Source organism: Aspergillus ambiguus (assembly GCF_047715705.1).
Source record: "Aspergillus ambiguus strain CBS 117.58 unplaced genomic scaffold BDV59scaffold_1, whole genome shotgun sequence".
In the NCBI taxonomy this organism is placed as follows: domain Eukaryota; kingdom Fungi; phylum Ascomycota; class Eurotiomycetes; order Eurotiales; family Aspergillaceae; genus Aspergillus; species Aspergillus ambiguus.
This window is the reverse complement of record NW_027395514.1, coordinates 1896131-1920838: the sequence shown is the minus strand read 5'-3', so window position 1 is coordinate 1920838 and position 24708 is coordinate 1896131. Positions and strand designations below refer to the sequence as shown.

At 51.4% G+C, this 24708-nt stretch overlaps 12 protein-coding genes across 12 annotated transcripts; 7 read left to right on the top strand and 5 right to left on the bottom strand.

Moving 5' to 3' along the window:
* Positions 1-78: 78 nt before the first annotated feature.
* Positions 79-1819, bottom strand: BDV59DRAFT_10569 (DUF2461 domain-containing protein). The gene is made up of 6 exons (XM_073686524.1): positions 1110-1819; positions 941-1056; positions 807-860; positions 723-742; positions 600-670; positions 79-425 (listed from the first exon to the last, which is right to left on the bottom strand). Exons 1-6 carry the CDS (start codon positions 1702-1704, stop codon positions 190-192), a joined length of 1092 nt encoding a protein of 363 aa, XP_073553583.1. The 5' UTR covers positions 1705-1819; the 3' UTR covers positions 79-189.
* Positions 1820-2306: 487 nt separating this feature from the next.
* Positions 2307-3345, top strand: BDV59DRAFT_197685 (tRNA wybutosine-synthesizing 3 family protein; the record flags this gene model as incomplete). Its single annotated transcript, XM_073692984.1, has 2 exons — positions 2307-2759; positions 2815-3345. 2 exons carry the CDS (start codon positions 2307-2309, stop codon positions 3343-3345), a joined length of 984 nt encoding a protein of 327 aa, XP_073553582.1.
* Positions 3346-3404: 59 nt separating this feature from the next.
* On the bottom strand, positions 3405-3764 carry BDV59DRAFT_10576 (uncharacterized protein). The gene has a single exon (XM_073686525.1). The coding sequence runs from the start codon at positions 3667-3669 to the stop codon at positions 3463-3465; it is 207 nt and encodes a 68-aa protein (XP_073553581.1). The 5' UTR covers positions 3670-3764; the 3' UTR covers positions 3405-3462.
* A 27-nt stretch (positions 3765-3791) lies between these two features.
* Positions 3792-6059, bottom strand: BDV59DRAFT_207043 (uncharacterized protein). The gene is made up of 5 exons (XM_073694917.1): positions 5459-6059; positions 4988-5404; positions 4872-4934; positions 4515-4823; positions 3792-4459 (listed from the first exon to the last, which is right to left on the bottom strand). Exons 1-5 carry the CDS (start codon positions 6008-6010, stop codon positions 3914-3916), a joined length of 1887 nt encoding a protein of 628 aa, XP_073553580.1. The 5' UTR covers positions 6011-6059; the 3' UTR covers positions 3792-3913.
* Positions 6060-6582: 523 nt separating this feature from the next.
* Positions 6583-7622, bottom strand: BDV59DRAFT_167582 (actin-related protein 2/3 complex subunit 4 family protein). Its single transcript, XM_073687935.1, has 7 exons — positions 7574-7622; positions 7273-7522; positions 7144-7220; positions 7008-7090; positions 6914-6956; positions 6818-6862; positions 6583-6765 (listed from the first exon to the last, which is right to left on the bottom strand). Exons 1-7 carry the CDS (start codon positions 7574-7576, stop codon positions 6757-6759), a joined length of 510 nt encoding a protein of 169 aa, XP_073553579.1. The 5' UTR covers positions 7577-7622; the 3' UTR covers positions 6583-6756.
* Positions 7623-7761: 139 nt separating this feature from the next.
* Positions 7762-9871, top strand: BDV59DRAFT_10529 (ubiquitin-specific protease UBP6). Its single transcript, XM_073686516.1, has 3 exons — positions 7762-7851; positions 7922-9547; positions 9609-9871. The coding sequence occupies exons 1-3, from the start codon at positions 7836-7838 to the stop codon at positions 9668-9670; spliced, it is 1704 nt and encodes a 567-aa protein (XP_073553578.1). The 5' UTR covers positions 7762-7835; the 3' UTR covers positions 9671-9871.
* A 108-nt stretch (positions 9872-9979) lies between these two features.
* On the top strand, positions 9980-11219 carry BDV59DRAFT_167579 (PaaI family thioesterase). The gene is made up of 2 exons (XM_073687934.1): positions 9980-10456; positions 10640-11219. The coding sequence occupies exons 1-2, from the start codon at positions 10031-10033 to the stop codon at positions 11015-11017; spliced, it is 804 nt and encodes a 267-aa protein (XP_073553577.1). The 5' UTR covers positions 9980-10030; the 3' UTR covers positions 11018-11219.
* Positions 11220-11256: 37 nt separating this feature from the next.
* On the top strand, positions 11257-14136 carry BDV59DRAFT_207039 (putative MFS drug efflux pump; the record flags this gene model as incomplete). Its single annotated transcript, XM_073694916.1, has 8 exons — positions 11257-12129; positions 12197-12275; positions 12328-12386; positions 12439-12595; positions 12661-13040; positions 13089-13461; positions 13520-13650; positions 13724-14136. Exons 1-8 carry the CDS (start codon positions 11962-11964, stop codon positions 14132-14134), a joined length of 1758 nt encoding a protein of 585 aa, XP_073553576.1. The 5' UTR covers positions 11257-11961.
* A 216-nt stretch (positions 14137-14352) lies between these two features.
* On the bottom strand, positions 14353-19243 carry BDV59DRAFT_167575 (Mtc5p). The gene is made up of 2 exons (XM_073687933.1): positions 19171-19243; positions 14353-19108 (listed from the first exon to the last, which is right to left on the bottom strand). The coding sequence occupies exon 2, from the start codon at positions 18847-18849 to the stop codon at positions 14500-14502; it is 4350 nt and encodes a 1449-aa protein (XP_073553575.1). The 5' UTR covers positions 18850-19108; positions 19171-19243; the 3' UTR covers positions 14353-14499.
* Positions 19244-19398: 155 nt separating this feature from the next.
* On the top strand, positions 19399-20619 carry BDV59DRAFT_167572 (E2 ubiquitin-conjugating protein UBC13). Its single transcript, XM_073687932.1, has 4 exons — positions 19399-19614; positions 19675-19763; positions 19827-19958; positions 20024-20619. The coding sequence occupies exons 1-4, from the start codon at positions 19562-19564 to the stop codon at positions 20197-20199; spliced, it is 450 nt and encodes a 149-aa protein (XP_073553574.1). The 5' UTR covers positions 19399-19561; the 3' UTR covers positions 20200-20619.
* Positions 20620-20948: 329 nt separating this feature from the next.
* On the top strand, positions 20949-22402 carry BDV59DRAFT_190415 (uncharacterized protein; the record flags this gene model as incomplete). The annotated part of the gene is made up of 5 exons (XM_073691749.1): positions 20949-21013; positions 21073-21578; positions 21646-21857; positions 21912-22247; positions 22361-22402. The coding sequence occupies 5 exons, from the start codon at positions 20949-20951 to the stop codon at positions 22400-22402; spliced, it is 1161 nt and encodes a 386-aa protein (XP_073553573.1).
* Positions 22403-22777: 375 nt separating this feature from the next.
* BDV59DRAFT_167570 (60S ribosomal protein eL24) lies at positions 22778-24091 on the top strand. Its single transcript, XM_073687931.1, has 3 exons — positions 22778-22901; positions 23110-23253; positions 23451-24091. The coding sequence occupies exons 1-3, from the start codon at positions 22851-22853 to the stop codon at positions 23733-23735; spliced, it is 480 nt and encodes a 159-aa protein (XP_073553572.1). The 5' UTR covers positions 22778-22850; the 3' UTR covers positions 23736-24091.
* The last annotated feature ends 617 nt before the right edge of the window (positions 24092-24708 follow it).

Here is a 24708-nt window from a genome sequence, read left to right as displayed (position 1 = left end):
TCCTTGAGCCCGGCAAGGACCTATGGCCTTCTTCGCAAGGGATATCCTGCTATCGCGCGATAACAGGCAGAAGGGTCCTCCTTCAGTGATGGAGTGCGCCCGACGGACGGCCAACGCTACCGAGAATCCGTCGCGTGAAGCGTCTTCCGATCAGGAGAGACAATTCCAAAGGGTCTGGGGCTTTGAGGGCTATGACAGGTCTCGTGAAGAATGATACTGACTTACCATGGGTTTAGTCTTGAGGGCTGATTCTTTGTTCTGGTTGACAAACGCTTTCACAGCTTCTTCTTCGTCGGATGCACCATTGAAGAACTCGCGGCGCAATCCCTCGTCGTTCAATACGGACTTCAGCCGATGAGAGTTACTGTCGATTTCTTGTCGGATCAGCCCAAGCCGACGGGCTTCCGGATGCCAGAGTCCCGCCCCTGAGCCCCGATCCCATTAGCGAATGCTCTTTTCTGTCCCTGAAAGCCACCGCGGTTGTACATATCTACGGATTGAGATGATGTAAAGATTGAAGCAAGACAAGATGCTGTGAACACGCGGGATGGAGGGCTTGTGCGACCGCAGGACGGACGGTTGAATGAGGCACAACTCACCGACAAAGCAAGACCCGGGTTGGCAATGGACATAATACGCAGCATAGGGGCCTTTCTTCCCTGTACGGGACCTAGTGAATGGATTAGTTGGTTACAATGTCGGTCCATTGGATATAGGCGTACCATGCAGCTGAGAAATGAGTCTGTTGCTGTCAGCTCGGTGGTCGGATTCACGGGAGAGAAACCGCGGCTCGCCAATATACATACCTTGTATGGAGTTGGATCCTTGCTGAACCTGATGTCTCTGTGAATTCGGAATACCTAGAGGAATTATGTCAATGCAGCTGCTCTTCCTGCGGATCGTCCACTTCGTTCCATGGAGATCAATGCGTCGCACTTACCAAGTCCTTCGCAGGCAGTTCGGGAATAGTGCTGTCTATCTCAGAGACCTTCTCGGTGAAGCTCTCGACAAAAGTTTCCCAGTCTTTCTTAGATGCGCGATAATCTGGATCGTGGGCTGCCAAGGGACTCGAGTCAGTTGTGCGCACAACGCTGCGGCCTGGTTCGTACCTTTGAGCCATGCTCTCTCGTTGTTTTTGGCCAAGTCCTTCAGAAAGAGCAACGTGTTTGGGTGCAGCGTTTGGTCTTTGTAGGCCACGTTTCCTGGATCCCTTGCTTTGGGCTTCTTGATGAAGACCTCTTTGCCAGGACCAAGACCGGTTTTGACGCCTTCTTTCCAAAGCTGCTTGTCTTCCAGCGCAGCAGAGTCGGACTCGGGAGAGTTCTGTGCCTCGGTTTTCTTCACCTTTTCTCTGCTCTTGCTGAGTCTCTTTGTTTTCGTTTGTTCTGTTATCGGCTTGCCAACCGCTTCTTCATTCGAGGGCGATCCCTCTGATGCTGCACCAGCGGGGGCCTCATAGTCCGAAGTGGGATCCTCCGGTTCGGACGAGGACTCGGAAGAATCCTTGTTCTGGAAATACTTGCTTTTTGTCTCAGTAGATCTGGCGGACTTTGTAGTTGAGCTCCTCCGGTCTTGAGATTTCTGCCTTTTAGACTCCGACTGCGAACTGGTGGAGAGCCGAGTAGACGCGCGCCTTTTTGGTGCCGGCGCAACTGCTGGAGCTGCCGGCGACACGGGAGCGGCCCGAGACGATCGACGAGACATGGCGAACAGATGGCGAAAGTTGCGAACGACGGGGATTTGTAGGATGTAGAAAATAAATGTACAGCCACTTTCGTAGGGTGGTAGAAGAGTCCCCGGGAAGAAGATAGCTACGAGTGAGGGGAACTGGAAGGCAAAACCCAGGATTCACGCGGGATATTCAGCCCCAGGGATGGATGCGATGGCATTAAATAAGCAGTCCAAGGTAGCTTGAAAGGGCGCTGGACCGGACAATGGCCGGACCCCTTGGGCAACAGATGGACTTCCAGCCGCTGCAGACGATACAAAGACCCTGGGTGAGTGCGGCCAGCAGACTGGTAAAGCAGTTCTTGCGGGCGCAGCGGACGATTCTTTACCAAAGTTGGTTGTGCGGCCGTTCGGGAACGAGAAGGATTTGCGGGACAAGCAACAAAGCCGAGTTTTCCCTCTTTGTAGAAGTATATCGTCCCCGACTCAATCTGGAGGGAGTAGTGTCCGCCTTTGTCGCGTATGATTCTTCTTTTCATTCAGTCTTTCAGATCCGTCTCTGCGACAAAAATATCCAGAAAGAAACGGGGTCAGTCAGACCTCGTATCCGTCCTGCCCCGCCATTCCGACACCAGATGATGGACGAGCCAACGTCGGTCCCCAGTGCCTTCGAGGCCCGAAAGACCAAGATTCTGGCCGATCTTGCCATTCCAGACGCAGAGTACACGGATCTGTCACCTAAAGGTTCTGTGGACGAAGGTATCCGGGATCTCATCCGGGACATCAACGGATTGCCCGGGCTGGTAACCACCAGTAGCTGTGCCGGACGCATCAGTGTATTCCTCGAGGGGAGAAAGAAACAGCCGAAAGCTTCAGAAGAGCAGCAGCAGCAGCAGCAGCAGCAGCGACAGTTTGTACCTTCGGGGGGCAAAGGAGCGGGGAAATGGCTGTATGTCTCGCATGACCCTCTGGAAGAAAAAGCAACGTCTCTGCATGAGAGGTTCAGCCTGAATCCAGGGGATGGAAGGCCACTGCCAATGGACAAAGCAGGAAGAGCGCCGCGTCTCGTGCGGTTCCATTACGAACCGATGGTATGTTGACTATTTCTTTCCTTCTTAGAGCCTTGTTCCAACATGTGATGGACAGATTCTCCACATAATGGCTGCAACACTTCATCATGCCAGTCCCGTCCTGTCCGCAGCTTCAAGCTCTGGCTTCCGTGAGAGCGGCTTACAGAGCCTTCGATGTCTCGATGGTGATGACGACGGCCCAAGCCCGATTGTCGCCGTGCGCTCCGCCGGCCTTTCACTGGAGTCCGTGATCGGATACTGCGAGGACGCCGACGAAGATGAGGACGGAAAGGAGCCTGTAATCTACAGTTTGGTGACGGAGGAGTACCTGCAGATGTTGGTTGCAATCTCCAACGAGCGGTTCTCCATCAATGCAGAGCGCAAAGCCCGATTCCGGACGAGTTTACTGCAATTATGCTCTCCATCCGAACCGGCTTCTTCGAAGACGAAAGGAAAACTGAGGCCTCCTGGATGGGAGGATCCTGAGAAGAGAAGAGAGCGAAAGAGAGCCGAAGGGTTGATGAGGAAGAAATTACTTGAGGATCAAATGAATGCGAATGAGAGTCACCACCAAGCAGAACCTACTGAGGAATTTCCTTACGGATGACAAATTAATCCATTGTACTTAATTGAATGAATAACATGAAGGTATGAAACAGACTTTATCAAATGGGTGCTTTCGGAGTGACCAACCATGCACCAAACATGCTGACTTGGAGCTGATTCATTCTGAAGATGACTGCACAGTCCCATCGCGGCAAAACATCGACAGACGAGAATGAAGAACCTGGAGAAGCATTACATATGGAAAAAACAACAGCGAAAAATAGTGCTTGAGTTCAGAAGATCTAGCAGAATGTCTGTGCCATAGCACTACACCACCGAGGAACAAAAATGGAAGATAGACCTCAATCTGTTGCATACCCCGCATATCCAGGATACTTAGTAGCTCTGGTAAAGCCGCATATTCACAAGATTCCAGATGACAAAGGGCTGCAATACCAAAACGCGAAAAAGTTCGACAGGAATAGTCGCCAAACCAGCAATAATGGATGATCACAAGGATGAATGCGATGGCTGAGAGCCAAATGAAAGGGTGATACAGATATGGCAAACCATCACGCGTTGAAGCAGTATCCTGCAAAGCAAGCTCTGAGGTGTCCATTCCTGACAAGTTAGAGGTCCCCCAGAGGCAAACAATTAGGAGACGACCGGGTGTTCCTATGACCAGGGAATCCGTTCCGCTCCTTGGACGAAGGGTAAAAGAGGAGCTTTTGGTTCCAAGGATTCTCAGTCTCGCCAACAGACATGTTGCATGCCCCAAGCAAGCCTGGACGACGCGAGGGTGTAGCAAAGACATCAACCTTCGAAGTTGATTCGGCATGGAGTCGACGCTGGTAGGTGACAGAAGGAGAAAAGCCTGGGTTGCAGGATCTCTGGGCATCAGTCCCACTGGTAGCTGTAGCAGACCCATGTGTATGGTCAAGCTCCTTCTGCGCATTGTGGTTTTCCCACCCAGTCCGGACAAGCTGATGTAGAATTATCATCTCTTGATGAACCGCGTCATTCCATGTCGCTCTCTTCGATATTTCGCTGTCCCACTCGTACCAGATCTTACCGAAAGGCGAGGAGAGCTCTCTATTGTTCATTGGGAATTTGTTAGGAAGATTTGGAGCTATGTTCTCCGGCACATTTCCTCGCGATATCAGGGCCGCATAGTACTGCATGAATGGAATTAAGCATGAACCAACAAAACGGTCGAAGTACAATACATACATGCAGGATCTGGCGGTCCGCGTTGGGCAAACTAGCCAGCGTATCAAACGGAAACCACTTGCCGAAGTCAGGAAAGTTGACGATCTCTGACATATCCTCTGAGTGAACGCAGAGGGTATACTTCTGGCGATCATTGAACCCCGGACAGTTAAGACCCGCATGAAGAAGATTGCGCAGAAGCCTCTGGTCAAGCCCGATGGTATTGGACTTTTGGATGCGAGAGACCAAGGATAGGACATGACGATTGGTCAAGTCAAAAAGTTGGTTCCGATCGTCCACAGTGTACAGCTCAGTCGCATACCAGGGGAACTATGGGATATGAGAGGGGTCCACTGACGCACAAAAGGTAAGACTTACCTTGTAGAGAGTGCTTATGGTAGATTCGTAGGTGCGCTGGGGACATTTGGTACTGAACGGTGACTAGAGTTCATGTGAGTTGCAATCGCTAGCAAGCATGGCTGGTCATGGCTTACACGATGAGGAATTTCGGCGTGACGAATGGCTCCAATTATCTCCTCACTTGTGAAGAAACCAGTAAAGCCAGTGGAATAGGGATCAGTATTGATCAACACACAAGGGAAGCCCTGATTCCACACAACGCACTTGGCGCGGGGGAAGAGGTCTCTCAACAGCTCATCTTGGTTGCTGAAGTTCACATCTACATGTCTGTTTCCAAGGCGAGGGGCACGACCGACTTCGTAGACTTTATTGATGCGATCCACAGTCTCTTTGACATCATCAGGGGTTTCTAATTCGACATAGCAGTCCATTGTTTTGGCAGTGGGACGTTCCATGATGATATGGATAGGACAGCCTCTCTCCTCGTTGATCATGCGTGCCTGACGGCCAACAAACTGAACGATCTCCTGCTTAGTGACGGAGTACGGGATCTATGGATGAAGGAGTTAGCAAACGTTCTGTAGCCCAAGTCAGATGGGACTAACGTTTGAGATTTTGATAACCCCCCATTTAGGTGGCACTCTGTGGTGGACGAGAGTGCCAATTGGCAAGTCGTTAGACGCAGCAATCGGACGAAGACCCGTTTTACCATCAACTGCACGGGGCACGGTTCCAAATTTGCCTGTGTATTCAGTGTTCATGATATGATACAAGGACGGATGAGTAGCACGGCGAGAAACAGGTGATACAATGCTCGGCTGCTTTGTATGGCTTGGAATCCGAACCACAGGAGTTGGAAGAGGGCTGAGGCCCAAAGGCTGAGAGATGATACGACGCTGTCTCATAGAATCCATGAGTGTGGGAGTCGGTGTCTCACCAGGATCGTATTCTACGTCTTCTCCACGGGATGGGTTCTGGGTGAAGGCAGGGGTTCTCACTGGAAGATGCTGCCGCTGGTGACGAGGAAGATCAGGCAGATCGGCTTGATGCGAGTGCGGCGACATACCGAGTCTAGAGGGAGGAGGGAGGTAAGAGGAAGCGAAGTTGGGAGAGTGTGAGGTGTTTTCATTCTCTTCGTGAACTATTCTGGGTTGCATGATGTAGATATCTGAAAGTGGGTATGAGGAGAAGGAGAGAGGAGAAGGGAAGCTAGGATGGCTTCAGAGAAAGTGAAAACATGGGGATACTGGGGTGTGCAGGAGGAACAGAAGTCTCCAACCCTGAGAATTGGTGTAAAGGAGCAGCTTGTGTTTCATTCACTTGAGTGCTCGACGAAACCCGTCACTCAGTAGGGGACAATAGCTGGATCAGAAACACGATGTGAATGATGTAGGGCAGATGGGAGTATCATCAGCACCAGAAAAGAAGGTCTCATTCGATTCAGAACATATGTACCGGTCAGTAGAACAATATATGTGGTTACGATAGTTTGTGAATCACAGTGTATACAGGAGGCCACTATGGTATCTATTCCATACGATTGTCTACCGTGGTACCCTCCCTATCTCTCAAACAGTCACCTTAGGCCACTTGTTCGCCACTGGCATTCTACGCCCTCAGCTATCCTACTGTACTTATACGGTTGAAGGCTGCAGTGGTCCACACAAATGATGGAAGAGTTCTGCAAAGTCCCTCACTGCCCCCATGTCCATGGTTACAAGGGAATAAGTTAAATGAATTCGCATTCAGATATCGGTGAGGATCTCAAGGAAGGGAACAAAGCTCTGAGCAAACCATGCAACTCCCAGTACCAGCCCAGATCACCTGTACAACAGTCGCTATTGGAATAGGAATTTCAAGAACGTATATCACGAGTGGGAGGACAAAGAGTCGGATCGAAGGTTTAGTCAAACTGCGTCTCCATATTAGACTAGCTGATGGCAAGAGGGAAGTGAACAGCTTACCGGCGTCAGGAAAGACTCGGCCACAAATCGAGCACGAGCGTTCAACTGTAAAGAATTAGTCTCAGATGGATAATATATTGGGGTGGAGCTTCATACGAATAGTTTCATTTCGGAGATTTCCTTGTCCACTTCTTGCATACTGCAACCACTGTTAGACGGTTTCTCGTGAAGATGGATGGGGAAGTCGCACAATTCAATCACAAAGTCCACTAATTTGTGCTTCAGCATTGTTTCTGTGTGGAAGTTGGTGATCAAGAACGAGATGTCATAACCCTACACCCCATTAGCATCTAAACAACACAACTTATGTAGATCGTCTTCCGCACCTCCACAGGCTTTCTCCTCAGGATAAAGAACGATTCCGCACGCTGAGTTAGGAAACGAGTAAACTTGTGGGCGAGGACTGCCGAAAGTTAGCTCGAATGTCTGTATCTTGACACAAACGAAGGACTGACTATGCTCGATTTCGTCTGCTTGCTTGATTCTAATGCTGACACGAACGCTGTTCACACTGGGTTCGATAAAGACTTTCTCTCCCTCATTGCGGCAGATAGTAAGAGGGTTAAGGAGCAGCTCGGGTGACGTCTTGGCCTCTACTTCTGGCACATTATGGCGCTCGGAGGTTTGGGAAGCGAAGTTCGAGATGGCGAGGGCGGCGGTAAGGGACGCTCGGGTGCATTGGAGATATGGGCGCAATGATTGAGACTGGGGATGTCAGCCTGGAAGCGGCATATCTCTGCATCAGGGGGGACTGACCATGTTGACAAGATGGCGTATCCTGCAGTTTCGCGGGGTTCAATGGACGGGCAGGAGGTCGAGATGCGGCGGGAGGCTTCAGGAGCGGGAACCTCCAAACAGGCAGTGACGATGTTTGCTCGGTTTGCATCCCAGCCCCACGGCTTCTCCGATGCGTCACCGGAATGACGCTCTTGTTGATATCAGCACCTGCACTCGACCGCAGAATCCAGGCAAAACCTTTTCTCAATCATCAAAACACCGCCCGTACGGACGAGAAACGATGGCTTCTATACCGAGTACGTACTCCGTTCCCACATTGTCATCCGTCTTCCCCCTCCAAAACAGCTCTCTAACCACTCGTCCTAGTCATCGTGAAGCACCAAGGTAAACGCCATGAGGTCGAGCTTGACCCCTCCGCCAACGGCGAAACCCTCAAATTCCAGCTATACTCTTTGACTGGTGTTGAACCGGACCGGCAGAAGGTTTTGGTCAAGGGAGGCCAACTCAAGGACGACACCCCGCTGGCTTCGTTGAAGGCCAAACCGGGCCAGACCTTCATGATGATGGGTACCCCGTCTGGCGGTCAAGGTGCGGGAGACCTGGGAAGACCCAAGGAGACGGTAAAGTTCCTCGAGGACATGACGGAGGCCGAGGCTGCAAGAGCAGAAGGAGCCACCCCGGCTGGTTTGCAGAATCTGGGAAACACTTGCTACCTCAACTCTACGCTACAGACATTGCGGAGTGTTCCCGAGCTTCAGGAGGAACTTCAACGATATCGGTCCACTGGTGGAGCTGGCGGTTCAAACCTGTCCAGCCTCAGCAGCTTGGGTCTCGGTGGGCTGGGATCATCCTTGGATCTCACTGCCTCTCTTCGGGATCTGTTCAAGCAGATGTCTGAAACCCAAGAAGGCTTCCCTCCTTTGATGTTCCTCAACTCCCTACGCAACGTCTTCCCGCAGTTTGCCCAGAAAGATCGGAATGGGCATGGCTATGCCCAGCAGGACGCCGAGGAGGCGTGGTCCCAGATCGTGACCCAACTGCGCAGTAAGCTGATGATTAAGGAAGGCGAGGGGGATGCAGCTACCGAGACGTCTTTCGTGGATAAGTACATGTCCGGTCGGTTTGAGTCTGTTACCGAGTGCGATGAACCTGCTGCAAAGGAGGCTGGGGAGGAGCCGACCCCGAGCTCCGACGTCTTCTACAAGCTGGACTGCCACATCGGAAAGGAGACAAATCACCTACACGACGGTATCAATGCGGGCCTTGAAGAGAAGATTGAGAAGCGCTCTCCTACGTTGGATCGCGATGCTATTTACACGAAGCGCTCACGGATTGCCCGCCTGCCCAAATATTTGACTGTCCATTTCGTTCGTTTTTTCTGGAAACGCGAAACCCAGAAGAAGGCCAAGATTATGCGCAAAGTGACATTCCCCGCTGAACTGGATGCAGTTGAGTTCTGTACCGACGAACTGAAAAACCAGCTTATTCCGATCAGAGACAAGGTACGGGAGATTCGGAAGGAGGAGCTGGACGTGGAGCGTTCTCGGAAGCGTCAGAAAATCGCTCACCAGCGGGAGGAAGAGAAGGCGGACGAGGGACCCATGGAACCTATGCAGAAGAAGAAAGCCGCGGAAGAGAACAAGGAGACAGAGAAAGCTACGAAGGATGGGGATACCGCAATGACTGATGCCTTCAAAACCGAGGCAGACTACGAAGCGGAGAAGGCTGCCTCCATCCTTGCGGCGAAGAAGGAGCTCTTCGAGCTGCTTGGCCAGAATTCTGGCTCTGATAACGGCGTCAACAAATCCGGTCTGTATGAGCTGCGCGGCGTGATCACCCACCAGGGCGCTAGCGCAGACAGCGGTCACTACACTTCGTATGTGAAGAAACAGAAGAACGGCGATGGAGAAGAGGATGGCAAGTGGTGGTGGTTCAATGATGAAAAGGTAACGGAGGTCGAGGCCGAGAAGATTGAGACCTTGGCTGGCGGTGGTAAGTGGCTTCTTCTCTTGTTCGTTTCTGACCATCCTTGTACTAACAACAGCCCGACCAGGTGAATCCCATTCTGCGCTTATTCTGCTGTACCGCGCAATTGATCTGCCTACAGCAAACTAGAGAGGCAACTTCTTCGACCGAGTTTTGAGGATACCTCTTGGTAGATTCCTTAAATTATGCGTTACGGTGAACGAAAAGTGTTGATATACTCAGCAACTGCATTTTCCCCTTGTGCGTTATTTCCACGTACGCCCGTGAGTGTAAGGGCTTCTTGAGGACCTGGTTATTAGACAATATCAAGTAAAACCCTCAGTACCGCCAGAGTCTCATTCTTGTAGTTGTGGGTAGATAACGGCCACGTGACTGATAACAAAGCAACCTCGGCATTCTCCGCCCCGGAATTGTATCGGTTGGTCGAATCCGCTTCACATCACCGCCGTTACCCCCTTATCTCTCCCCGCGTCTGCGATGTGATTGACCATGTCCGGTCCTCGCAGAGTCTTCCAGTTCCGATTGCGCAGCCTTGCGACACAAGTAAGGTCGGCTCCCCGATGCCGACTGCAGGTTCCACGACACGCCAGCACTATAGCTCAGCCGCGCTCATCTGAGCCGACGAAGTGGCCTCGGCGTCTGGTTTATGCTGGAATCTTTGGTTTCCTGGGCGGTAGCTTTGGCAAACTGGTGAATGACAAGGTCACTGCGCCAGCAGAACCGGATTCACCAGAGGATCTGACGGCGTTGGGCGAGATCCTTCGCGTCTACGAGAACGGCTTGCCAATTGTGCACAGATTGCGAGACAACCCAGATTATGTGGAAACCGATGTTTACGGGAATTACGGCGATGATTACAAGACACGTAGGCTTACGTCGGGACCTTTGCGTGGAAGCCGAGGGCTGGCACATCAGGTTCGTCCGTCTGTTTCATCATCGTTCAAGTTTGGCTTTCGCAATCTTCCATGTGTCTGGGAGTGTCTTGTGTGCTTCGGACACGAGGCTCGGAGCTCCTGAAATGCCGAACCTCTGAAGTACCGGCAGCTCGTGTCCGCTGACCTCGGGATACTCAGTAACTAACTGGTTGGCTGTGAACAGAAAGTCTTTTGGAATGACAAGGAGAAGAAGTCCGTCAGTGTTGTCTTTCTCGGACCCGGACTGGAAGGGTGGCCGGGAATGGTGCACGGTGGAGCCCTTGCTACCGTGATCGATGAGAACGTGGGTCGAGTGGCAGTAAGGCATTTCACCGAAGGAACTGGAGTGACGGCAAACCTGGAGATCAATTATCGTGCGCCGGTATATTCCGGCAACTTCTACTCCATCCATGCTAGCCTGGACACGGAACGAAGTACGGACCGCAAAGGATACGTGACAGGCGAGGTGCGCGACCCGACGGGGCGATTGTGTGCCGAAGCGTCTGGACTTTTCGTCGTTCCCAAGCAGTACAAGCTCCAGAGGATTGGCGAGAAGTTTTGATTTTGTTATATCGCCAGTCCAGGCCCTTTGAGATACCCCGTTTGCGAGGATACCCGTGCTTGTTCCATGGCTATAGACGCCACATCGTATCCCGAAGGATCTTCTGATGAAGGAGACACCACACGGCGCCAAAGACTAGTTAGAATTCACCCAGGGAGACCTGTTCTTTTCGAAATAGACATTGACAGCTATTGGCTTTTCGTCCATACCACGAAGAACTCCACATCCGAAACATGGATGGACTCATGCGTGAAAAGAGACAACCTAGTCAAGGAAGGCCAATGCACAATGACCATCTGAAACTGAATCAGGGTCCAAAGTGTCGCCACGGAGGTAGACGCGAGTTCCGTCGTGGGAATCGGATTAGCCCATCAGCATCATCAACCACCCTCCGAGCTCTAAGGGGGTACGCATGGCTATTACCTCTATGACCATGGTAGTGTAGATGATTCGTCCGGACCCTTACTCTGTTGGGACTCCATAGTGTCTGATGGCGTGGTCTCCACGCTTTCCCCCGCATTTGCCCCGGCTTGATGAGATCCAACCACGAGTAAGAACTTGACCGTCGGCAATGGTCAACGCCCGACAGCATCGATAGGCAGAAGATGCCTCGGCTGTGTCTCAAAACGGTAGTAACTCCCGTTATTAGATTCAGATTGTCTTTGGAAGTATCCACTGTCGATGGAATCATCGTCCCCCGCAAGGATGATATCTTGCTCCGCAATTTTCATGGTTAAGCATTATCGACCCACACAGCCTGTGGGACCTAAAGCGTTTCATCATTTTCTTTATCTTCCTCGAGGGGTATAAGAATATATGGGCCGCCGACATTAGGTCCGCTTTCCTGTCCTAGACCCTCGAGAACCACGGCGATTGTCCTTATAATCGCCATTCTCCTCAGGGATCTTCCTTTCGAAAAAGTTCAAGTCGGACTGGTTGCTACAATGACAACAATGGAGCTCACTGAGCATTCGAGCCAATCTCGGCTAGATGAGAAGGCCATTGAGCATACTACTCACAAGAATATTTCCGACCCGAGTTGCAGCCATTACGAGAATGTCACGCCAAGTAACGAAGCAGACGAGGCGTTGGATTCTGAGGCGAAGTACCCTGTAAGGGACACTATCCTGTGGACCTGAGGTCTGGCAATAAAGCTCTAACCCTTCTGTTTACTTCCAGATGACGTTTCGTCGTTTCATGGGTTTCGCATCCATGGCCTTCCTGTGGACTGGAAGCCAAATTCCGGTCTATTTACTCGGTTCGATTACTCTTAACATCTGATGTCTCTCTAATCTGACATCGCTCGGCAGGTGGTATTCCACCCATAATCTACGGCGATATTGGCGGCGTCGACCGGTGGGTGTGGTTTGTAGGTGCCTCATGTTTGTACACAAAAGGGCCCTGAGCTGATGAGCACACAGGTTCTCGCAAATTTACTCTCGCTTGCCGGTGTCTGTCCTTTTGTCGGTTCGCTATCAGATTTAATCGGCCGTCGATATGTTGCCATCATCGGTGCTTCTCTTGTTGTCATCGGAATGATCGTATGCACTACTGCAAAAACCATGAATGTGTTCATTGGTATGTCTCAGATATGTATATCTTCTTATATGAATAATGCTCGGTTTCTAACATAACTCGAATAGGTGGTATGGCAATTGCTGGGGCGGGCGCCGGTGTCAACGAACTGACGGCGTTGGCGGCTACATCCGAAATGGCACCCACCAGAAAACGTGGCAAATATGTCGCCATATTGATCTTTACAATCGCTCCGTTTGCGCCGTCCGTCTTGTGGGCTCAGCTTATTGCCTCCAGCAGCCACTGGCGTAATGTCGGCGCATTCTGTGCTGCGTGGAGTGGGTTTGGACTGCTGAGCACGATCCTGTTTTACTTTCCGCCTCCGAGAGTCAACTCCCAAAATCTGACCAGACGGGAAATTATCAGTCGAGTTGACTATGTTGGTGGCTTTTTGAGCATTGTAGGCTTAATCCTTCTTATGGCGGGAATGCAATGGGGTGGCTATCAGGTAGGTACCCTTGATTTTCTATCGTGAACATAACTAAATCGCCTGCAGTATCCCTGGTCCTCAGCCCATGTTCTTGCCCCCCTTATCCTTGGAGTTGTTTTCTTGATTGCGTTTGGCTTCTGGGAAATCTACGGTGCAAAATACCCAATATTTCCGAGCCGTCTAAAGCAAGAACCACGTACACTGGGTATGACCCTAGTGATTACATTCATTTCAGGCGCAAACTTCTTCTCTGTGATCATGTTCTGGCCTACTCAATCAGAAAACGTCTACGGACATGATCCAGTTGCAGTCGGTCTCCGAAGTCTCCCCATTGGATTAGGGATAATGTTCGGCGCCTGTATTGTCCTGTGGTTGCTGAGTGTCTTTCGGGGCCATAACAAGGAGTTGTTGATTGCGAGCAGTGTCCTGATGACAGCAGGTCAGTCACTTGGCGAACCTCTCTTTGGCCGTTCCCATCAAAAACTAACTAACTATAGGTTGCGGCGCTATGTCGATTGCTAAAATTGATAACCTCTACCAACTCTGGGGTATCCTCACTGTAGCCGGGTTGGGCATCGGAGGGATCGTCGTCCCAGCATCGATCATTACTACGATCATTTGCCCGGACGTGAGTCTTATTCATTGTCGCCATTTGGCTCACGTTTCCTAATAAAATCACCGCATTAACCATAACTCTCTAGGACTTGATCGCAACAATTTCAGCCCTCACCCTGTCTATCCGCGTCGTTGGAGGTAGCATCGGCTACTGTATCTACTACAACATCTTTATTTCCAAATTCGTCCCGAACGCTGAGCATTATATCGGCGGCGTCATGATGACAAAACTCAACATCACGAACCCCGAATACATCGCCACTGCCATCCAAGTCACGTCTAGCTCCTTGCTAGAAAGTCTGCGAGAGATCCCCGGTATTGGGGCTAACGACGCTGCCTATGAGGCCGTTGTGACAGCTGGACAGATTGCATATGCAGAGAGCTATAAGTGGGTGTACTATGCTAGCATTGGGTTCGGTGGTGTGTCCGTTATTGCGGCGTTTATGCTGGGAGACATCAGTGCCTACATGACGGACCACGTGGCGGTTGTGATTTGAAGTGTTTCTTTTCCCAATTCAACATTGCTGTCTGGTATTTGAATGTAGATAGAAACGGTCATGGTTGCGGAATCGAACTCTGGTGCCTTTTTTTTTGGTGCTACAGAATGTCTAGGGCCTTAACCACGGGTCCGTCGAACCAGATGTCTTAGTCTTCGGGCTCTTGTTTATCCAACAGTTTGTGGACCACGGTCCGAAAGTCATATCGTGAGGCCTTGGTCCTTGGCAAAGTGCATTAATAGGCCCAGAGGCTTGGTATCGTTGATGCTATACACAGATATATAAACCTGAGGCAGAACGCCATGACAACGAGATAGGGGTATACATAAGCCAAACAACACGCAATAATCAGCAACAGTACATGCTCATGGTGACCATCCACTTTCCACTTGGTTCATGGATGTTTTCTTTGGAATAAACGAGGTCCCAGGCTTTGTCTTCCGTTTATCATCCTTCGGCCGCAGACCGCGACTCAGCCCCCCACCTAGACCTCTAGCGAGAGAGGCGAACGGAGATGCCTGCCAGTGGTCGAGAAGATCATCTTCATGCTGACCAACATTTCCAGCTGGGATGTCAGAATGCCGAGTTGATCCATCCGATCGCCTAAGCCGGGATCGACTGTGAGACGCACGAGTACTTTCCTGTCTCAAAGACGATGTGCTCCACGATGTCGAGATATCTATTCCGATATGATCGGAGCATTTGCATCCACATCCACTGGGGCAGAAGAGAAACTCCTGCTCATTCTCCGAAGAGTCTGTGAAATGCTCTTCATCTTGCGAAATGGCCGAGGCCATTGAGAACCACCCCCGGTGGCAGTTAAAACAGACAACATGTCCGCAGCCAAAACAAGGTGTCAACATTCCTTCAACCACTTCACCGCAGATGATACAGGGAAGGCTAAGAGGAAGAGGCTGTTTCGGCTTGCAATGCGTACAAGCGGGGTACACAACATTTCCCTTCATATGTTGCTTGGTAGCTGCATCTGCAATAGCTCGCGTTGAGAAAATGGAAAGCTGAAGAGGACGGCCACATTGGATGCAATGCCGTTGAAGGTCCAATCCCTCCATTCCCGAATCTGCTATATCATCAGAAGCCTTCCGTCCGACTGTCGGGAGCGATAATGAAGATTTTGGGCTGCCGTGTCCAAGTGGGAACACCGGATCGTTGGGTTCCATTGTTCCGCCGATCTTGAGGACTTCTGTTCGCTGCACTGGTAAACCCCAAATCGACAGTAGATGTGCATACGCGACACGGTAGGACCAGTATAGCCGTTCCTTGTTGCAATCGAGTAGATGACTTTCCGTGCGACGACTGCTTTCGAAGGAGCTCGGATTCTTGAGAGAGACACGGATTCGCGGTTTCCCAGTCTGTTTTTCCGGCCTGTCACTTCCAGTGTCGGAGTGTGTCCTGGATGTGACTGCGGTTGAAGTCGTAAGGTAGTCTGGGACCGCTGACACTGGCTTTGCAGAGAAAGTGCTCGTAGCCCATACGCCGGGTCCACCCGTTGTACCGGGGCTACCGCCTGGGCTCTGCTTTCTCTTGGACAGAGCATGGGCCGGGGGAGAGGCCGAAGATGGGCCGAAGGTAAAAGACCGAGACAAAGAAGAAGCCAGGACGGATCCAAGACCCGACCCAGTGCGGGTTTGAGTCACCTGGTCGGGAGAGACACCCACTGAGACAGTATTATGGTGACCTAGCATTCTCCGCTCTGTAGGTATTCCAGCTCGTGAGGCAAAAGGAGGAGTCGTGCCTGTGGAATATGGAGGTGTAGAATCAGCGCGCCAGATCTCGGACGATGAACGTCCAGAACTATGAGTGATTGGCGTCGCGTGGCTTTCTTTTGGTGTGGAAGCAGGAGGTGTCGCAGTCTGCGATTTAGTTCCGTAAGGAGAGTACAGGTCCAATGAAAACGATTGCTCATCCATCCGCCTTGAGACATTCCTGTTATTCCGGGGCTCTTCCCTGGGTGTCGGTCTTGAGAGATTTGATTCATGGAGAACACAAGAGAGCATTGCGACCATTTGAACGTCACCAATCCGCTCGAAGTGCTCTAACAGGGCAGGAATAAGCCAGCGTCCACCAAATGGGTGGTCACCCCATTGGATCGCTGTGCTCAGCGCATCTTTTGGGCGGTCATCATCGTGCGTCGTGTCATAACTTAGATCAACTGCACTGTCCTTCCTCTGCATGCGGAAAGGTCTCTTTGAGACACAGAGGCCTTGTGGGGCTGAAGTGTCGTGTAGTATCAATTTCACGAGACCCCAGATGCGAGCGAGCTCATAGTGGCCATGATCCAGGGCTACGGAAGCATTGTGAGCACAGACATCAGTTCCTTTGCCACAGATACGATACTGGCTTGCCAGCTCACGTTTTGCTGGTAGCAAGTCGCTGAAGTCGTATATCGAGATCGTATTCTGAGGAGCTTCCGAGGATTTGGTAGTCAGTCCGCCAACCGTTGATCTTTGCGAATTGTCGGTCGATCTGGGTCTATAGAATCCAAGACTCCCAGCACTGCGCCAGGTTTGAGGGGTTGGGAATCGGTGTTGCAGGCCAGACAATATCCCCGATGAACCAGAAGAGCTTGATGTTTCTGCGTCTGAGTCATCTGAGTAGTCTGAAGCGCCATCTTCTGTACTAGTAATGGTTCCAGTAGCGCGAGGGCCCGGCGAGCTCGTTTGTAAACGACCAAACCCTTCGAAAACTTTATCTGCCCTCGAAAGTCTGGTCATTTCTTTGAAGCCCAGATTCTCTAGCAGAATTGCAGATTTGTCCTTCTTGGTTGGGAAGAAGCACACCAGACGGCCGTCATTGGCCCAAAGCGCACCGCACGCTTTCGCCACGGGCACCATAACATTCGCATTGACAGGGCGAAGAAGGTCGGAGCTCATGCCCAGTTCCTGGCTGCGGGACATTCCTACTTCGTCCTCATCGCTTGATTCTTCTTCGCCTTCTTGGCCATTGACAGGAGATTTCACGGTTTCAGCTGTTTCTCCCAGGATCCAAGCGATGCTTTCCTCAAGGGTGCTTTCACCCAGTAGATAGCGAACAATGCCTTCGAGACACCCTCTCTTGTAAGAGAGGTAAGTCTCGGCGATGGTCCGAAGCTCAGAAATAAGTTTATCAGCTAGTTGATCAGTGACCGCAGTGGTCTTTTGCACGCTGAATGATGGCATAGAAGCCCGCGGGTAATCAGAAGGGAACTTGATGTCAACCTTGAGGAAGAGGGTGTCGCCATCGGTGCCCCATGGCCCGTGAAGAGATATTGTTGCTTTGCGTTGCCGAACGTCAACAGACTCGAATGCGACTTTCGTGAATTTCTCGCCCACGTGGGTTATCTCGTCCCCTAGAGTTTCTATGTCCCAGCCAGAGATCTTCACACCTCGCATCCAGTTGATGGGATTGGTATCAGCGCGAAGGTTTGACCTTCCTTGCATACCAATCCTGGAATCTGTCTGTCCGCCCTGAGTCCAGTTCCGGCCATACGGAACCGATATGGTGTTCATACCCAGGCCATGAGAGGAATGGGTGGAGTTTTGGAACGCAGACATAGAATCTGTGTCTTCATCTTCCTGGTTTGTACCCACATCGCGGAAGCTCTTGTAAACAGCGCCGTCCCGCGTGAGGTTCAAGTTCGACACGAACGATTTGCCTCTTTCAAACCCCACACTTTGCAGGATATCAGGGTCAACCCGATGTAGGCGAAGCTCCTTATCCGTTCCCCAAGAAACTAGCTGAAAATCTCTGTTGTCGATCCCATTTGCAACCCCTCCACGAGCCCGCCAAAGAAACTCCTTCACTTGGCCCTTGTGTCCGGGAAAGCTATGCACGAGGGGAAGATCTTCGGCTGGGTTTGCACCCTCACCAGCCCGACGGCTGTATAAATGAAGATCATTATTGCCTCGTTGGGGCATTGCGAGAACACCCCAGCCAAATGGGGTATTCCGTGCTCGCCATACTGGGAAAGGGGCACGGATTATCTTCTCGGGCACGTCCCCCTCTACCGTGTAGTCCCAGAATTTTATTGTCTTGTCCAAAGAGCACGTCACAACCGCTCCAGGTCGAACGCGATTCCAATCGACTCCGTAGATCTTAGTGTCATGTGCCTCGATAGAGCGTATTGGAGAGGCGCCCATCCGCTTATCCCAGATACGCAGGGTCCTGTCATGGGAGCTGGCTATAACGTTTGGATCCTGTCGGTTCCATTTCACTTGGGTGGCTCCAGCGAACCAGTCCGAAAAGGAGATTGCGGGACGGGATGGAATACGCAGATCCCAACAATGGACGAAGCTGTCGACAGCGCAGGTCGCCAAGACATCTGGATGGTGCGCAGAGAAGTTGATATCGGTGATAGCCCGCGTGTGGGCATGCAGCACATGTTCAATGGAAGTCTGGCCTGTCTTCATCCCCAAGTTCCAGACCAACGCCTTTTGGTTCGAGGTGCTGACGACCCAGTAATCTCGCGCAGCAAAGGGCGACCATTGAACATCCGCAACCTCCCAGGGAGTATGATGCGGAAGGTAACGCGGGGGGGAATATGGGGAGTCTAGATCGATAACGTGGAGGCCTTCTTTCGAGGCTAGGACCACATCTCGTCCACATGGCGATATAGACATGGAACCAACCGGTTGGTCCACATGGAAGGAACTATCCTCGCCAAAGGTCGGGCTTTCGAAGGCCGATGTGAGAGGCCTGGGCTCGAGGGGGTCGGCCATGGTTTCCGATTATGTTGTTTTTGTTCCGCTAATAGAGACCGCATGCAACTCCAATCAATACCCTTGTCGGTGTGATCTCGCGATTGGTGCGGCGGGGGTCCTCTATATACAGCATTCGAGGGGCTTTTCAGTAAACCGAAGTCGTGATCCCATTGCGATGGCTTCCGGAGGTATTTGATTGAGCGGGCGAGGTGATGCGGATCGAGGAGGCACGCACACGCATTGCGCGTTGATAGGTCGACCAGGTGAAGTCGGAGCACTAGGAGATCCAATGACGATGAGAAAGTCAGTCAATCCGGTAGGTAGTTAGCAACGACATACCTGGACGTCTCGACCGACAGTGATGCTCTCTGAGAGACTCACTCCACAAAGTTCCCCGGCAGTGGAGACGGTGAGTTCGTTGATGGGATCGGAGATGCCTCGATACGATAGTCATACCCGATTGGGCTTGGGGGAAACTGTCCGAACACAGAAGGCGGTGTATGCAGGGCACCCCTCTGTCCGTTACGTCGTTTTGGCCGTCGCTGCCAGAGGATCTTCACGCCTTCACGATCTATTCCTAAGCCAGACCTCAAATTGTTGGCGGGTGTGCTGGTCCTCGCCGTGACCGAGTCATCGGATATTTCCAACCTGCCTTTTTCAGCGCCAGCTAGATCGTATATACAATTTGTACCCAGTGCTACCACCCCACCCACATCAAGTTTTAGTCAAGATGGCGTTGCCGAAGAGAATCGTGAAAGAGACCGAGCGTCTGATGGCCGAGCCGTAAGTCATCGCAGTCTACGTCACATTGGATATCGTGGCTGATTGTTTCCTCTTCGTTAGGGTTCCTGGTATCAATGCAGTTCCCCATGAAGACAATCTGCGATACTTCGATGTTTCCATCCACGGACCGACGCAATCCCCGTACGAAGGTATATAACCTTGTTCTGCTGCTTGGTAGCGTACTCTTGGGATATTCGTTAATTACCCGTTAGGTGGCATCTTTCACCTTGAGCTGTTCCTGCCCGAAGACTACCCCATGACGCCGCCAAAGATTCGATTCTTGACCAAGATCTACCACCCCAATATCGACCGCCTGGGGCGTATCTGTTTGGATGTCCTCAAGAGTATGTCTTTGGGGAATATTTGCCATACCATCATCTCCCGTCATTCAGTTCTAATCTCTCCATAGACAATTGGTCTCCCGCTCTCCAGATCCGCACCATCTTGCTTTCGATCCAGGCTCTGCTAGGAGCCCCGAATCCGGATGACCCGCTTGCCAACGATGTCGCCCAGCGTTGGAAGGAGGATGAGCCTGCGGCCATCCAGACCGCCAAAGAATGGACCAAGATCCATGCAACAATCTAAACCCGTTAGAGGACAAACTTACTTGCTAGCATGGTAAAACGTGAGCAGCAACGTTGTGATGTGACCATGAAGGAAAAGAGCTGCAGTCCAGGTCTCACGGGTATTTATTTTTTTTGGATTGGATCAGCCCTATGGCGCTTAAGAACCCTTATGTCTTGCTTTGATTTTATGAGAAAACGCGTGCTTTCATCCCGCAAATGCATTGATACTCCTCAGTCTGGTTTGTTTCGCTCGACGGTTTTCCCTGGTTGTTTCCTAAGACGTGCTATATGTGTCTGTCTTCCGCCTTCCTCTATCTGGAATTGCGGTTTGTCGCTTTATTAGAGTCTACTTCCATAGAATTGTATCATGCACGACTATCCGCTAAGTTGTATCACTAGAGAATGCCGACTTAGTTGTGATGAAGGCAATAGACCAGGATTATGCTGTCTAAACATGAGACGTACGCCATTAATCAGTGGATGGAGATACCATAGCATGCGTGAAGCATGGATCCAATACCAGTATCTGTCGTGAATACCCCCTAGGTGCTGATTGGCTTGTGAAGGAATATAGCTATGCTTATCGCATGGATTTTTTGCTTAGTGAAGCATTCTGCTCAACAATGTCTGTATCAAGATCTTCCCATAACACTTCAGATGGCTCCTCTGAAGACCACCACCTGCACATCTCATTCTCCTTCTCCCTACCTCTTCACATCCATCCACCATCCCCACTGAACCACTCACTCAGGGATCACTATCTCCACCATGGCAGGCAAACTCAGACTCAGGAGCAAAACCAAGGGAAAGGCCAAAAAGAAAACCTCTGGAACGTGTGTGGATTCAGCACCATATATCTCTTTTATCGACTCACTAAGATCAGACCTTCTAGTTTCTCAGCTCTTCATGACTTCAACGACGAAAGTCCTCCCTCTGATACCCAGTCGAGCCAGTCCTCCGATGAACTCACTAGCCAACTTGGATCGCCCTTTCTCGTCAAGAACAACTCTCGTGTCGAGCTATCACTTCCCCAGGTCCCTGAGCAAGACGAACCTGAAGGGACAAAACCCCCAGACAACATTGCGCAGAGCTCTCCCAAGATCAGCTCGTTCGCAAGGCTCAGGTCTTTCACTGGAAGCTCCATGAACTCGATTTCATTGCCGAAGAGTCCCAGCGAGAAACAGCTCCCGTCCCCAAGCAGAAGACCAGGCGCTGGTCGCTCGCTACGGTCCAACTCGATCACTACCCAGGACACAAGCAAGAGCGTAACCATCACTTCAAGCACACTCAAAAGCCTTCTTCTCAGCAGCCCGGCGAAAAGCAAGGACGACCGGCCTGTGGTGAAACGCTCGTTCACGGCACCATCCGCTGCGAGATACTACTACGGATCCCCTCAGGGTACGTATTCCTTCTTTTTATTGCATAGAGTTGACTTGGAGTGCGGCAAAGTTCTGACTCCAATCAGACTTTATGTTCATAGACCTCGACTTCGGAAAGCCAATAGAAAGACCCGTCCACGACGGTCTGCTGCCACGCATCAAGGACGCGGCGGTACAAATCCCTACCAGGCCACGCGCCTTCAAGGAGCAACTACAGGGCGAATATCATCGACTCGCGCTGCATGCCAAAGTGCCCGCCAGAGCTCGCGAGCTGGCAAAGGGCGCCTTTGAAGACCTGGTAAGCCTTCTGTTATGAATATCAGCGCCTACTGTACTGACACTACGCAAACAGGTGGCGTACGTCCGCAGAGTCACCGGCACGGAGGTAAAATTCCGCGATCTGAGTGTATCGGAGGCGCACCGCGTGGATGACGTAAGAGAATGGGACTCAGTCAACCTACGTTGTACCAGCTGCCGCAGTGAATGTGGTCTCTGTGGCGCCGCATGTTGCGTCTATGAGAACGCGAGACGAATTATCGTTAATACAGCGCTGGACGCGGATGGGGTTGCTTATGAGCGTGCTGTCAAGGCGCACCAGATGGTCAAGGTCATTGACAGTCTGGGACCCCAGGCGAAGGACGTTAGCACGTTCTCTCTGTGCAGTGAGCCAGGTGGATGTGGCCGCTACGTGTGTCCGGGGTGTTGCGGTAGTTGTCCAAATGAATTCTGCTACGATATCCAGTGCAAGGTATGTTGCTTCGACGGGAAGGATATGGGGTTCTAATGTTGTCTTCCGCGTAGGAATGCAAGCCTAGCCCTCGGAATGCGTGCGACTGGCATTGAACATGGGATATCAATTACTGAAAGGGTATTGTTAATTGGAAGGCAATGATAATGATTCATGAAGGTCATGCGAGTATATGGGCCATGAAAGTGCTATTACGTCGGGATAGCAGTATTACACTAGCACCGACATAAGATCACTGAGATAATGTACTACATAGCAGCTGATACTATCCTGTCGTATGCGGAGCGCGATGTTTTCCAAAAACATTTCAAGCCAAAACCAAAAAGCATCATCATTCAGAGTCGTATACTTTGCATTGATGTCGGAAGGCGGAAGGCCAAGGGCAGAGGAGGTCACGTGGTGTGCTTTAGCGAGGCTCCGCACCGCACCACAATTGTGTCAGGCCTTCGCGAACAGCTCGCCGCAGAGACCGAATCGACTCAACCACCCAACGCCAACCGACAACAACTCGTCTCGACCGGCTGCGCATCACCGACGTTCAAGATGCGTACCTACGACGATTCTTTCAGCGGTCAGAAGATCTACCCTGGAAAGGTGCGTTGTCCCTTTTTTCATCGGCGGATCACCATGGACATCGAACGCCTGTCTCGCCCACGAACCCTTGAATACAAGCCCCCCCTACGAACCTGTCGGCTTCAATCATGGAGGGGAATTTTTTTCCCTTTCACCCCGCCGACTTTTGGAGGACAAAATCGCGAAACAACGTCAGCAGGGAATGATGTTAACATGTATGGATTTATAGGGTAAGCTGTACGTCCGTGGCGACAGCAAGATCTTCCGCTTCCAGAATGGAAAGTCCGAGTCCCTTTTCCTCCAGCGCAAGAACCCTCGCCGCATCGCCTGGACCGTCCTCTTCCGTCGCCAGCACAAGAAGGGTATCTCTGAAGTCAGTACCACCCCGCCACACCCCTGGGGTTCAACCGTTCGTTCTGTGATTGGGAGGAATACTTGTTCTAGGACGGGTTACATGTCTAATGGCATGTCGATTGGAGGATGAGGGGGCGACGCAAACAGAACGAACGGAACACTGGTTACCCATGACCGGAGAACATATGCTGACCGGGAGATTTTCACTCTGAACAGGAAGTTGCCAAGAAGCGCACCCGCCGTGTCGTCAAGCACCAGCGTGCCGTTGTCGGTGCCTCCCTTGATGTGATCAAGGAGCGCCGCAACCAGCGCCCCGAGGCTCGTGCCGCCGCCCGCCAGCAGGCCATCAAGGATGCCAAGGAGAAGAAGGCCGCCAACGAGAGCCGTAAGAAGGCCGAGAAGGCCAAGCTCGCCGCCAGCGGCAAGGGCGCTGCCCAGCGCATCCAGAGCAAGCAGGGTGCTAAGGGCTCTGCCCCCAAGGTCGCTGCCAAGTCGCGTTAAACGGAATTAGAGCGGTCTGGCTTGGGCTGGGGACGTTAAGGTACGGCTGGAACTTGGGTGGTTTTCCGGAGCAGGAATTATTTTCTTTGTGTTTCCCTTCAGAAAACTTGAATGCAACAATTCGGCGTATGAGCGATTGGGTTCTTGCGGACGGGAAACCCGCATGGCTATCATTGCACGCCATGGTATAGTATTTTACCAAGAAATGGAAAACGGATGTGACATGATAAGCCGATAGTTGTGTTCTCTGGGTGTACAGCGTGAAGGTGCATTGGATGGCATGACTGATGTCATGTAGACAGATGAAGTAGACTTATGAAGTAGAACGTGGGAGTTAGAGCAAACGGTTACCTCGCTATCATGTTTCAACGTGATTAGTCCAGTATTAATGTATTAATGTATAATATCATACGGTTCACTCCGGACATAGAAGATGCAAAGCATACTACATCATAGTCCGATCCAGGATGATTGGCGATACGTGACCCAAAAGGGAATATAGGGCACAAACCTACGCTAACCGGAAAGGGGATATCGGATCCCCAGATTTGCCAACGTGAAGAACAAGACAGAGTGTGCATGTGCTCGAGTAGATGAATTATATGCGCGAAGCAGCGGTCTAAGAACACATTACGTTCCCTCGCATTCAACCCAGTCCCTCCCAAATCCCACAAGCAGCCGTATATATTCGAGGGAATAGTCCTGCCTCAGGCAGCATACCCGGAAAGCGGCTCTGGTTCTGACTAATCACCGACCTCGCCATCTCGCTTACTAGCGCGCTTTGCCCACAAGAGTCAGATCGAATCCCCTCTCCCGCCCCCCTTCGACAGCCCTCAATCTCAGTCCATTTCCATCTCGATCCGACAAGCTACACATCACCAGCAGCCATGGGTAAGGTTCACGGATCTCTCGCCCGTGCGGGTAAGGTCAAGTCTGCGACTCCTAAGGTGGGTGATATTCCCTTGTGCGATCC